The following is a 14,529-nucleotide window of genomic DNA, read 5'->3' as shown; positions in this document are numbered from 1 at the left end:
TTCCCTTTCCCTTCTCTCTCTCCTTATTTATTTTTTGGCGGGGGGGGGGGGGAGTGAGGAGGAGGCAAGAGCCCTTCGCCCCCCCCGTTTCCCTCTTTTCTTCTTATTATTCTTTCTTTCCTTTTATCTTCTCTTTCCCTTTCCCTTTTTTCCTTCTCTCTGTCTCCCCCAGCTAGGGCTGGTTTTGTTTACGAAGCGCCCGTCAGGAGAGTACACGATAGAGTACACGATAGAGTACACGATAAAATTGACGATATCGTGAACTTTATATCGTGAACTTTTCACGATAAAATTCACGATATCGTCAATTTCATCGTGAAAAGTTCACGATAAAGTTCACGATATCGTCAATTTCGTGAATTTCTTCGTGAAAAATATGCGATAAAATTGACGATATCGTGAATTTTATCGCATATTTTTCACGATTTAGTCTATTCGCGATGTCCCTTCAGGGCCACCATAAGTAACTGATCAACACCAAACTCATCGAGGCACTGCAGAAGCTGAACTGAGGAGTCGTGCATGATCATGGAGGGAAAATGGCATCTGAGTTTATTTTTCTTCCTTTTATTTGTTTTAGCAAAGGAAGTTGTCGTTGCAGCTCCTCCCAATATTATTGTCATGCTCATGGATGATGTAAGTAATTGGGTAGCGGATTAGTTTTTTTTTTTTTTTTTTAATTGTCATTAATTATTATCAATTAGGTCTAGAGTCTAGACCTATCAAAGAAACAAAAAGAACAAAGAAAAATCTAAAAACAACACAACATCATCAAATTGTTTCGACAACAGTTAAGCTATTTATTGAAAATATCAAATCAAGTTAAACCTTGCACTTTTTAGAGTTTGAGAGCCAAGTTTTGAGAACAAATTGTGTCATTTCTCATTTTTGTCTCTAAAAGAAATAAGATTAATCAGTAATCTGAATTATAATAATGAGCACAGATGCCATGCCCAGGCCAGGCCATGGTAACTTAGTAAGACTTAGAGGGATGCACTTTTTTACTACACAAGGAAGGCTGTAAGCCTGTAATATATAGTACTTACAATATATTTTTGTAAACTGTTACTGTTAAAAACTTAGAACTTAAAAATAATTAATATCCATGGAATTAATTTGGTGTCGGATGCTGAACATTACGAATTACATCTGTCATGTCTGTCATTCCAGTGTCCTTCATGGTTAAACGGGTTATGAAATTGCAGATGAATTTTAATACAAGGGAGTTCACCATAGCAACAATTCTAATTTTTCTTGTTGATTTTTGTTGATTTTTTTTTTAAATCAAGAAAATGAAAGAAGAGATCAGTGAAAGTTTGAGGGGGGGGAATCTATTTGTCCAACTGTTTAGGCAAGCAGGCACGACATCACAATTCACACTATTCACTTCTGTTCGTATTGCTAAAAGTTTCCGCATATAAGATTTTTTATTTGTGAAATATTTTGCACATGAACCAGATGGGATGGGGAGATCTTGGTATCTATGGAAACCCAGCTAAAGAGACTCCAAACTTGGATCAGATGGCAGCGGAAGGCATCCTTCTCCCAGACTTCTACTCAGGAAACCCTCTGTGTTCTCCTTGTAAGTGTCTTAAATTATTTCGGACCATCCTTGAAATGGATCAGAAGTAAACCAAGTAATCAGGGGGGGGGGGGGGGGGGGGGGGGGGGGGCTTAATGAAATAAATAATATTTGGGCTACCATAAACATGTATTTTGTAAATTATCTATCTTTTTCTTGTGTAGTATATTTTCAATGACAGAATTACATTACCGGTAATTAAAGGTTGTCAAATGCATACACATCCCACCATTAATAGATGTCACTTTGATAATGTGTAAAGATGTAGCTGAGATTCATTTTACTATTTTAGAATCTGTAAAGTTTATTTTCATACCTGTAAACATCTGTGGATTGTTCTGACATACTGAAAAAACATGTCATACCATTTGAATTTCATTTCATTTAATCTGTATGTATTTTATTTGTAACCACCATACTGAGCAATCACATTATATTATTTTGATATCTTTCAATTTAATCTGAATTTTATTTGTAACTGTAAATAATGTGTGAAGATTTAGATTGAGTTGAGAATCTGGGAGGATTAGTTTCATACCTGTGAGCAGCTTTTCATTTTTTTCGTACTAAGAATGATCATATGATTTTATTTGTGTATCTACTTCCAGCGAGAGCAGCCTTACTGACTGGCAGACTTCCCATCCGCAATGGGTTCTACACAACCAATGAACATGCTCGGAACGCGTACACACCTCAGATCATTGTAGGGGGCATACAGGATAATGAAATCCTACTTCCGGAGCTTCTTCAGAAAGCTGGTTACAGAAACAAACTTGTTGGAAAGTGGTATGTGTCATGCTATATTTTGAGCAGTATCTAACAATCATCTTCAAAGAAATGATGATAATTGAAAAAAATAGAATATGACCTTAGACTTAAAGAAAGGCTTGATGAATTGTTTTCATAAATGAACTTATGGAAAAGTTAACAAAAAGTAGAAATTCTATTATTTTCGTTGAGACTCGCTTTGCATTTGTTTTTGTACTAAAAATATCTCTCATCATAGATATTTACAATGGATGTTCAATTATACTTCTGGGGAACAATGAATAGATAAGATAAAATAACTTTTTTTGAGAACATGAACATTTATTTATAGATATTTATTTTTTTAGAAATGGATTCCTGGATCACCATTTTCAGGGAAGTCTCAGGGAAGCTTGCCGGTTTTACATGTATTTATCAGAGACTAGAGAAAAAAGGTAAACATTGTTTATTCAAATCATACATGTGAGTAACTTGACCTATGACCTATGACCTTTCCAGGCATCTTGGACACCAGCCCCAGTTCCACCCCCTAAAACATGGATTTGACGAGTGGTTCGGAGCACCCAACTGCCATTTTGGACCCTACAACGATAAGAACACCCCCAATATACCAGTCTATCAGGATGCCGAGATGGCAGGGAGGTACTACGAGGAGTTTGCCATCGATAAGAAGACGGGAGAATCCAACCTGACGCAGCTTTATATACAGGCTAGTATTGGTTAACCCGTTCTGTGCCACCGAGGTTGCGAAAGAAATGTCTTGAATGAATTCATAAGAGACAAATTTGAGTCTTAAAGGCATCGTTTAACAATGTTAAATCTGAGATGCATGGCCCTACGTGTTATTAGTGTCTGTGATATGGTGTAATATTGAAGCCCTAAAAGAAATTGCCCTTCAAAATGATCATGAAGTGCCTCAAAAAAGTAAAAACCTTTGAGTGACCGGATTTACCATACTGTTTTCCCCAATAGACTGTCGTGTTATGAAAACCGTTTGGCAAATGCAAAATTTGATTACGATTTTCAATCATAAATATCTTGATAATCAGACAGGCGATCGGCTTGTAAAAGTCATGGGGTTCCTGACTGACCTAAAGGTTTATAATTATCATTGCAGCATGAGCTAAATCAAGGATTTATTAAAGGATCCATTAAAGATAAAGTTACCAGATCCCTTTAAATGAATTCATAAGAGACGAATTTGGGTCTTAAATCTTTGTTTGACTCCTAGATTTGGCTCTTTTATCTCTAAAACATCACAATGTATGTGTAGTGTGCTAGTGTAAATCAGGGGGAAAAAAAATGGAGATTGGGAGTGACAGAGAGAGTATGTATGTCTGTCCGTCTCACTTGAAAATGCAAAATCTTTCCAAGGGGTCAAGGGGTATATCCCCTCCTAGCCTGGTCAATTTACCTCGTTAGACTTTGACCATGTAGTACAGCGTTTTTCAATTGAAAGAATTTTAGTTAAATTAAAAATGTATTTTAGAATAATGTCAACTTCATGAAAACAAAGTATCAGAAACCTCAATTTGCCCAATTATATCACTTTGGGTATTTTGATGAGTAAATAATATTTCAGAGATGATATATTTGGGATCTGTATATTATATATTTGGTCAAGAGGCCCTCATACAAACATTTGAAAATCCCCAAACATTGAATGTTTTTCTCGAAATCATTTTTTTCTCAGGCAGCATGAACCAATATGACAGTTTGGATGATCATCAACGATATGAAATATATTAATATAGTGGATATTTCCCTGTGTAGTGCATACCATTTTCTTTTTTAGGATCATTTTGTTTAGAGTCCAGGAGCATCAGGAAATTGTGATCTGCATGTAATTTTTTTTTAAATTGTCTGAGTAATCAGGTATTGAAAATCTTGCTGAAAATCACTTACATGTACACTGAAAAGTGGCAGCATAAGAGAAATGTCTGATGGCCCATTTAGAACACCTGATTTTGTTCAATTTGAAATAGGACAAAATGCAGTCCTATTATGCTCATTGCTACGTATAAAATTTAATTTTGATAATATTAATAATAATATTTGGTTCTTGTATAGCGCTCATATCTGTCATACTTGCCACTCCTGGCGCTCCCAATTATTACCATGGCCTTAGCATGGCTGCCATTACGGCGCTCTAGCATTTCAAAGAATAAATTCCTGCCAGGTACCCATTTACATCACCTGGGTTAAGTGTGGCAAATGTAGATCAATGTCTTGCCAAAGGACATTAGTGCCGCGATGATGAGAAATATGATGAGAAAGCAAAAAAAAGATTTTAAAAAGAAGAATTGAGATTTTTGTTATGTGTCATCTTTACGATACACCTTTATCTAACGTGAATACTTCTAGAGTAGTCTTGAAACAGTATTTAGATACCAACCCATGGCAGGTTACAATTTCTAGCTTTGTTTGTCCACCGTATACACAGGAAGGGGTGAGCTTCATAGAAAAATCAGTGGCAGCCATGCAGCCATTCTTTCTATACTGGACCCCCGATGCGACCCATGAACCCCTTTATGCCTCCAAGCCCTTCCTGGGGCGTAGCCAGAGAGGATTGTACGGGGACGCTGTGATGGAGTTGGATTACGGTGTAGGCCAGGTCCTGGGTAAAATCAGAGAACTTGGGGTTGCCAATAATACTTTTGTCCTCTTCTCTTCTGACAATGGTGCAGCATTGTATGCAAGCGAAAGCGGTGAGTGTAGGATGTTTTTGTCCTCTTCTCTTCTGACAATGGTGCAGCATTGTATGCAAGCGAAAGCGATGAGTGTAGGATGTTCTAAAACTCAGCTACACTTATGTTGTTGGAACAAATTGGTTCTCTACCATGGTGCATTAACTGGTTCTTCTACCACGGTTCATTAACTGGTTAATCTGGTTAATCATCATTACAATTTTCCCTTATCTAACACCCTCCAGGAAGCCTTGAATTTCATAGACAAGAATGTGGCTTCCAAGCTGCCCTTTTTCCTATACTGGGCCCCCGATGGCGCCCACGAACCCCATTATGCATCCAGCGAATTCCTCGGCACGAGCCAGCGTGGGCTTTACGGAGACACGGTCCGGGAACTGGACTACGGAGTCGGGGCGATTCTGGGATCTCTGAAGGCGCATGGCATCGATAATAACACATTTGTGCTGTTCTCATCCGATAATGGGGCTCCCCTTAATGATCACAATGGTAAAAACAAAATCACATAAATTGTTTAACAGTTGTCACTTCATCCTCCTCATTACAATTACCAAATTGTTTTAACATTTTAACATGCTTTTTCATGTCCTTTAGTCATGCACTTTAATGATAATATAATTTGGACCCCTTTGAAAAACAGCTTATAGCTGACAAGGGAAATCTGACCATCCCATGAGTGGAGAATAGATAAATTAAATTAAATTGAAAAAAATACATTAACAATAATAATTATAATATGGACTATTTAGGAGCACTATAAACGAAAAGTACCATAAAGCTTACAAAATTACAAAATGTGAAGAGAAACTAGTATACAAATATACACTGCCTTGAGAGGTTCTGGTTAAAACTATGCACAAGAGGTGACTCCAATATAACTATTTACTGAGGAGCGCAGCCCCGAAGCAAATGGTACTTTTGGAGTCAGCGAGGCCCATAGTTTAACCAGTACCTGGAATAGAAGGCATTGTGTATTTGTTTTATATCCTGCATCAAAAATTTATTTAAAAAAAAAAAAAAAAAAAATTGGGGGGAGAAAAACAATTTATAACAAGAAATGTGTCAATTTTTATCTTAAAAGATTTAAAATATTTTGTTTTCATTAAATTAAGATTTGAAAAAAAAAAATTGATTCAATTCAAAAAAAGAAATTCACATTTTTTTTTCAACTCCCAAAATAGTACTCTCATAATAGTACTTTCTAAAAATAGGTCAAATATTTCTGGTCATGTGACGAGCTCTCAACCAATCAAAAGCCAACAAATTTTTGATGCAGGATATAAAAATACATAGACTCTTAAGATCAGAAAATAGGTAAATCACATTAAGAATTTAAGTGCTGCGGGGAAGAAGTATGTTTTTAGGGATCTTGTGAAAAGAGGCAAGACAAGTTACCGTAATTCTCTGATGGGAATTCTTTTCTAGTCGACTATTTAAAATCATTTCACTTCCATTAGGTGGCAGCAATGGACCCTTCCTGTGTGGTAAAGAGACAACGTATGAAGGAGGAATGAGAGAACCAACCATAGCATGGTGGCCAAACCATATCAAGCCAGGAAGGGTGAGTTTCTATTTAAAAAATGATATTAAGTGATTTTATTTGTCATTACATAACACTTCTTTAACAAAATACGAACTAATTAACATGTAGTTTTTTAAGCTTCTACCAACCTTAAATTTGTTGTGCAAGCTTTCATCCACTCCTGTGGACTTGAGTCACACGTTTTCTTGGCTGCATTGCCTGGTGTCCTGCGATCAAAATCATTGTTTAAAAATGTTATGTATGACAAATAAAATCACTTAATATCATTTCTTTTTCTCGTTGATGTATGTATTTGGGACATATACTAATCATATAAATAATTGATAATCAAGTTATACATGTGCATACTTTTTGTGAACATACTGAACATAGTTTTACTCAAATCGTAAAGATACACTGTATGTGATTACAAACCTTGTTCCTTGTATGTTTACCGGTAAGTATTTTATGGTGCATTAAAAATAACATTTGCATAAGTAAGTATTAAAGCCTTACCGAAGGGCACTAACGCATCAATCAACTTGGTTTTGAACCCGGGACCTCCTGGTAACGAGACCTCTGTTCTACCACTGAGCCATCACACCTCATAGAAATATGATCAATCAAAGGACATCTAAAGATGAAATTGTGGAAAAAAGATTGAAATTGTTTAAGAGACAGATGCAACCAAAGCTGAAATTAACCCTGCAATATTTGGTCACCTTTGTAAAAAAATCTCTATCATGCAGGTTACTCATCAAATTGGCAGCGTCATGGACATTTTCACCACAGCTCTTAGCGTGGCTGATATTGATCCTCCTACTGATCGAATCATCGATGGACAAAACTTGCTACCAGCCTTGCTCAGTGATACCATGGACGCTAACAAGACAATGTACTATTACCGTGGCAATGAGATGATGGCCGTCAGGCATGGGCTGTATAAGGCACACTACTGGACCTGGACAAACTCCATTGAAGAATTCATGAGCGTGAGTGAGCGTTGATGTACCATTAGTATGAATTTTATAATAATTTTCATAATGACATAGCGACTAATACATTCACAATGTTTCTATTAAGACATTTTACAGAAATAATAATACCCGAGTATTGTGGTGGTTAGATACCTTACAATTACTGTAAGTCAACAGACGAGGCGGTGAGACGTGATCTAGGTTCAACCATTTAATACCACACAGCCCAGTCTCGTATCTGGTGAAGTGTAGTCTTATTTCAAGCAGTTACAATTATGCACATTATACTACATCTCCCCCCAAGTATTTGATAGTTCTTTTCAAGTTACATTAAAACACTAATTTGGGAGTGCATGGGTGTATATATATTTCTTGAGCCAACTTCTTGTTTTCATACACAAACTTTGTATTACATTATCCAATATCCCTTGTCAAGTAATGTTCATTACGAATCTTCTTATCTTGATTTCTTCAAACTTCTTTTCTTCATGCTTCCCTTTTATCTTCTACAAAGTCAATCGATGTGGTTGTTTGACTAGTCTACCAGAACGGGTATGATATCCCAGTGTGTTTTGAGGACCCTGGGTAGGCGGGGGATTGGGAAGTTGCTCAGGACCTACAATGTCGTCATCATTGAGAGGGGTTGAGGGGGTAGAGGGGGCTTTGTCAGGGTCGGTGACATCCGGGCTATGAAGGGCTACCAAGGCGCGTCTGTTTCGTCTCACCCTACCGTTATCCGTTTGGATGATGTAGGAACGTGGATGACGGGTCCCACTGACCACTTGACCACGGCGAGCTTGATCTCGGATCCACACTCCGTCACCTTGCTGTAGGGTCGGTAAGATGCGGGTTCTATGTCGTTGGTTGTAGTTCAGTGTCTGATTTGAACGGTACTTGTCTTCTCTCACTCTCACCTTTTCCAAGTCTTGAGCATGGACTTGTGGCATAAGTGTATCAGGTAGAGTGGGGAGTTCAGTTCGCAGTCTCCGTCCCATGAGCAGCTCACATGGCGCCAGACCATTCTGAAGTGGTGTCGACTGGTAACTCAGCAAAGCAAGGTCGATATCATCGTTCTTTTTCAACAAGGCTTTCACTGTACGTACACCTCGCTCCGCTTCCCCATTTGCCTGAGGATACCTTGGCGAGCTGGTAGTATGGACAAATCCAAACTTCTCTGCGAATTTCTGGAAAGTCTCATTCGCGAATTGTGGTCCGTTATCCGAAATCACCACATCAGGGATACCGTGTACAGCAAATATCTCCTTCAAGGATTTGATCACGGCTTCAGAAGTGTGTCCATGAAGCCTTTTTACTTCTATCCATCTTGAATAGTAGTCCACTACTATCAGAAACATCTTTCCTTGATACTCAAAGAGGTCCATTCCTAGTCTCTCCCAAGGACGCATTGGGAAGGACGAAGTCATCAGTGGTTCTTTAGTCTCCTGGCTATGGATGGCACAAGTAGTACATCTGGAGATCATCTCTTCCACTGACTTCGAGAGGCCTGGCCACCAGACCGACTGTCGAGCTCTGGCTCTGCACTTTGTGATGCCTAGATGACCTTGATGTAAGCGCTGTAGGATGTCTAGTCTCAGAGCCCTGGGAATGACCAGTCTTTCATCATACAGGAGCAAATCATCAATCACACTGAGGTGTCCCCTCTGTTCGAAGTATTGCCTGAGGATAGAGTTGTGAGGCATGTAGTCAGGCCAGCCTTTCTCACAATACTCTCTGATTAACGCACATTCTTCATCAAGTCTCTGTGCTTCTCTAATCTCCTCCAGTCTCCGGTCTGTTGCAGGTAAGGTGAGGGTAGATGAAGATGCGAAGGCTTCAGTCAGTTTGTTTAGCTCTATGTCCTCTGGCTTTGGGGATGCTACTGGTGCTCTTGAGAGGGCGTCTGCTGTGGCCTGTTGCTTTCCAGGCACGTATTCTGTGGTTGCATCATATCTCATCAACCTTAGTCGAAATCTCAGCACCCTAGGGGGCAACTTTGACAATTCCTTTGTGTTGAGCAGTGTGACCAAAGGCTTGTGGTCAGTTTCAATTTTGAAGGACATACCAAGAACATAGTCACTGAACTTTTCACATGCCCATGTAGCCGCTAGAGCTTCCTTCTCAATGACTGCGTAACGTTGCTCAGTCTCAGTCAGCGAACGGGATGCATAGCAGACTGGCCGTCGGTGTCCATCGTTCTGAGTCTGGAGCAGTATTGCTCCTACTCCAGTCGACGATGCATCAGCAGCAATAGTTGGAGGCAATGATGGGTTGTAGTGGGCAAGAACTTCAGTGACATCTGTCAGCATTTTCTTTATGTGCTCAAATGCTCTCTGTTGTGGTTCGTCCCAGCACCATCCGTTGTCCTTCCTCAAGAGTGCACGTAGCGGTTCATTCATGACTGCCAAATTGGGTAGGAACTTTCCAACTTGATTAACCATACCCATGAATCTTTGAAGTTCTGTGATGGTCCTTGGTGCCGGAAACTCTCTGATTGCCCGTGTTTTTTCTAGATCAATTTTCACACCTGTTGCATCCACAATGTGGCCTAAGAATTTCACTGTCTCTCGTGAAAATTCACATTTGCTGTTAAGGGTGAGGCCAGCTTCCACAAAACGCTGCAACACTGCTCTCACCCTAGTGTCATGTTCTGCTGTTGTAGCTCCATGTATCAGAACATCATCCATATGGCAGATGACTCCTTCCAGACCCTCCAGGATACCTGACATTGTGCGTTGGAATATCTTGGGAGCGGATGTAATCCCGAACGGTAGCCTATTGAAGCAAAACCTACCGAACGGCGTGATGAAAGTCGTCAGAAGCTTCGATTCTTCATCTAAGGGCAGCTGCCAGAACCCACTGTTTGCATCCAGCTTGGTGAAGATAGTGCCTCTCCCTAGCTTGGCAAGGCTTTCATCAACTGATGCCATTGGATGTACTTCCCGCTCTACTGCCTTGTTGAGTTGTGTAAGATCAACACAAATCCTGATTGCTCCACTAGGTTTTGGGACTGGTACCATTCCGGAGCACCATTTCGTAGGCTCTGTAACAGGAGAAATTACTTCTTGTTCTAACATCGAGTCAATCTCCTTCTTCACTTTTGGCAAGAGGGGGTGAGGAACTCTCCGAGGTGTGTAGAGACATACCGGTTTTGCTCCTGGGGATAGTGTGATATGATACTCACATTCTAGTTTCCCCAATCCAGTGAATAGCTGTGGAAATTCAGCCCTGAAATTCGCCTGCTCCTTCTGGGTATCTCCAAGTTCCTCTACTCTGATCAATAGATTCAGCTCTTCACATGCCTTTCTGCTGAGCAATGAGCAATCTTGATTCCTGACAACGTAGACGGTTTCTGAGACTCTCCTATTTTTGTGTTGGAGAATGGCTTTGATCTGTCCCAAAACTTCTAGTTTTGTTTTTCCTGGTCCGCAGAGTCTCTTATTTGCAGGCTTCAGTTTTATTCCACGAAGCCACTGTAATCCATCTGACAGTACAGTTACCGCGGCACCACTGTCTAATTTGAAGTGCGTAGTGTTGCCATCTACTTGAAGATAAGCACCCCAATAGTTCTTGCTGGTGTCCTTAATCTCACCCAGGAAAACAGTCTCCACCTCAAGGGAATCCTCCAACTCATGCACTGTATTCTTTGCTCCAAATGATGAACTGCGGCATACCGCTCGAAAGTGACCGATTTTTCCACACTTATGACACGTAGCCTCTCGGGAGGGGCAATTGGCACGGTCATGCTTCTGTCTGCCACAAAACATACAACCACCTTGCATTTGACTTGTACGTGTGTCTTGCTGGCTGCGTTTTGGTCTTACATTTGTGTCAGTTACATTTCTTTGTTTTACTTGCTCTACGTGGGCAACATCTGCATGTATTCTTTCACCTCGAACAACTGGTCTATTTGCTTTTCGAGCTTCTGCTTGCCTGCTTACTTGAACGGCCTTCTCTAATGTCAAATCATCCTTCGCTTGGAGTTGATCAGACAATCCATCATCAAGCACACCGACAACTATCCTATCTCGGATCAGTTCATCTTTTAATGTTTTGTACTCACAGTCTTGAGCTAGCCGATATAAATCGTTAATGAAAGTATCTACACTTTCCCCAGGCTGCTGGCTACGCCTGTTAAACTTTGCCCTTGCAACGATAGTGTTCTTTCTTATGTTGAAATGTGCTTCGAATGCTGCCACAACGCTCGTGTAAGTTGCGGTGCTTTCATCAATACCCCGAGTCATAATAATGTCGTCCGCACAGTCACCCATGGCATACAACAGTGTACTGACCTGTTCTCCATCCGGCTGTGTAGCGAGCCCCGATGCAGTCCGATAGCGTTTGAACCTCCGGAACCATTTTGGCCATGCATCAGCTTGATTCAGGCCAGCAACCTTCTCAAAAGTCTCTGGTAATGGGAGTGATTTTTCCATGATTCAATTTTTACCGCTGCCACCATATTGTGGTGGTTAGATACCTTACAATTACTGTAAGTCAACAGACGAGGCGGTGAGACGTGATCTAGGTTCAACCATTTAATACCACACAGCCCAGTCTCGTATCTGGTGAAGTGTAGTCTTATTTCAAGCAGTTACAATGATGCACATTATACTACACCGAGTTGCCTGATTCAGGCTGTACACCTCATCCCAAAACACGCACATTCCGTATTCCTAGGGACTTTATTAAAGTATTTTAAGTTATCATTCAATATTATTATTCTGTTTCTTATCATGGCATGATAATGATAATAATGTAATGTTTATGTATCGTTCTTCGTTCATATCAAATCCTCAAATTCCCTGATATAATGTAATATGGTTCTGTTTATCCTGGGTAGCTAGCCTAATCAGTATTTATCTGACTCTTCCTGAGCAATGTTACTGTTATGTCCCCAGAATTGTCAGGTACCCATTTGATACACCTGGGTAGAGAGAAACAAATGTGTTTAAAAGCCCTTGTCCCAGGATGAAACCACTGGGTAAGGGTCAAACCCAGGTCGTCTCCTTCGAGAGTCAATTAAGAGGCTTCATCAAACTACAGCAGTGCTATACATATGTACATACTTAATACAAACATGTAGATCAGGTAGGTATTATCATCTAGAGCACAGTACGTTCCAAGGAACAAATCCTGTCATGTACCAGGTCCAGTTTGCAACACCTGTGTTGAGAGAATCTGGTATTGATTTAATGATTAGTCTTAGGACATATACATTGTACCCTGTGCTTCGGGTCAAACCGTAAACCTATCAACTGAAAGGTCAAATGAATGAATGAGTATCCTGTGGTGCTTAGAAATAAGTCTCATTTTTTCTTCTTTTTTTGTCTCGTTTTGAACAAATGTTTCTTTTCCTGTTGTTAATTTAGGGAGTAAACTTCTGCCGTGGTGAAAATGTCACAGGGGTCATGACCCATGAACAGGTCAACCACACCCTCTCTCCGCTCCTCTTCCATCTTGGACGTGACCCTGGTGAGAAGTACCCCATCAAGTAAGTACTTTCCTTGAAAATTTTAAAAAGGAGTACCACAATTTTGGTAGAGGATAGTTCCTGGGTCTCAATATTACCTTCCAATAATAAAAAATGCAATATAAATATATGTTTTGAAACAATAAAATAAAAATGCAATATAAATATATGTTTTGAAATGTGAATAGAGGTGGGTTAAGGGGAGGGAATCATATGCCTAGTATAAGCGGGAGTTGAAGACGATTTGAAGTATAAAGTTGTCGATCATGAAGTGACTTTGTAGGCTAAATCGGCTTGCAATTAGTTTTTTTCTCGCATAATAATGGCATATTGCAGAAAAGGAAAGAAGAACTGGAAGGGAAGAAACAATCAAACAAACACACTAACAAACAAACAAATTGAGAAAGATAAAGAAAGAAAGAAAGAAATGAAAAAATATTGAAGAAAGGAGAGAAAGAAAGAAATGAAGGAAAAGTTGGAAGATATCTCTTTCTTTGGCAAGCTCTGTATCCTGTTGTAAACAAAAGTGGTTCACGCATATAGCGCATGCACAGTAGCTTTGTAAGGTAATATTGAGACCCAGGAACTATCCTCTACCCACAATTTTGCAGTTATTTGCTTGGTGTCGCCTGAAAAAGCAAACTTGATAACAATAACCTTTGATTCTCTTCCTGATGATCATACATATTTTTGTATTTTTAATATTATGGTACTAAGTATGGGCTCAAATATCAGTCATACGTGTTGTTGAGCAGCTAGGCAACCTCAGGCCCCGGTGGGGTCACTCAATGTGATTTCCGGACCGCATGACCGTTACCAAAATCGCGGAAAAGGGGTCAATTTCAAGCAATGTTCGCGGCAAAATATTTCTCGAAATAAAGAAAATAGGGGGGCACAGGTGTCCCCGAAATTGATAAATAGGGGTCAGGAAAAGGGAAAAGAGAAAACCGGGAAGAAAAATTCTCGGAGCCGAGTCTTGTCCTTGAAATGTGGTAAAATAGGGGTAAATTTGCGAAAGTGTCCTTACAATCTTATAAATAGGGGTATTCCAAAGTACGATTTTGTCCTTGTTTTGACGTAAAAAAGGGGGTTAAATTTCACAAAATGTCCTTGAAATTGACCGCAAAAGGGGGTTATATGCATTGGTGGTAACGGTCATACGTGTCACTCTTTGCAGGGGAGTGACCCCACCGGGCCTCAGGCTTTTTGTTGGTATACTTTTGAGAGCCTATAGAAACAGTCTTTTGGTATAAAAAGGTACATATTTTTTCCATGAGCAGCCTCACTGTATAATTGATTACCGGTATAAGTCATTCTCTTTCTTTTTTATGATCTCTTTCTTATTCATGTTTTACTTACGTGTATAGTGCTTTTATGTGATTTTTATCTGTTAGAAGTGGTAGTGGTAGTGGTAGTGGTAGTAGTAGTAGTAGTAGTTGTAGTAGTAGTAGTAGTAGTAGTGGTAGTAGTAGTAGTAAGTAGTAGTAAGTAGTAGTAAGTAGTAGTAG

The 14,529-nt window shown here is 39.7% G+C and overlaps 1 protein-coding gene across 2 annotated transcripts in view; it reads left to right on the top strand.

The window, feature by feature from the left end:
* The first annotated feature begins 468 nt into the window (after positions 1-468).
* LOC588014 (N-acetylgalactosamine-6-sulfatase) overlaps positions 469-14,529 on the top strand; it is a 19,779-nt gene continuing 5,718 nt past the window's right edge. Inside the window, exons 1-8 of one of the 2 annotated variants that reach the window (XM_030975538.1) lie at positions 469-636; positions 1,459-1,582; positions 2,191-2,368; positions 2,849-3,059; positions 5,283-5,544; positions 6,513-6,616; positions 7,327-7,569; positions 12,921-13,042. In XM_030975538.1, coding sequence (XP_030831398.1) covers positions 523-636; positions 1,459-1,582; positions 2,191-2,368; positions 2,849-3,059; positions 5,283-5,544; positions 6,513-6,616; positions 7,327-7,569; positions 12,921-13,042 — 1,358 coding nt within the window. In that variant the 5' untranslated portion in view covers positions 469-522. Of the gene's footprint in view, positions 637-1,458; positions 1,583-2,190; positions 2,369-2,848; positions 3,060-4,793; positions 5,059-5,282; positions 5,545-6,512; positions 6,617-7,326; positions 7,570-12,920; positions 13,043-14,529 lie in introns of both variants that reach the window. The other variant, XM_030975537.1, reaches the window with a different exon arrangement.

This window comes from Strongylocentrotus purpuratus, unplaced genomic scaffold (genome assembly GCF_000002235.5).
Source record: "Strongylocentrotus purpuratus isolate Spur 01 unplaced genomic scaffold, Spur_5.0 spur5_scaffold_8, whole genome shotgun sequence".
Taxonomy (NCBI): Eukaryota; Metazoa; Echinodermata; class Echinoidea; order Camarodonta; family Strongylocentrotidae; genus Strongylocentrotus; species Strongylocentrotus purpuratus.
The sequence above is the reverse complement of the archived record's forward strand: the minus strand, read 5'-3'. Positions and strand labels throughout refer to the sequence as shown.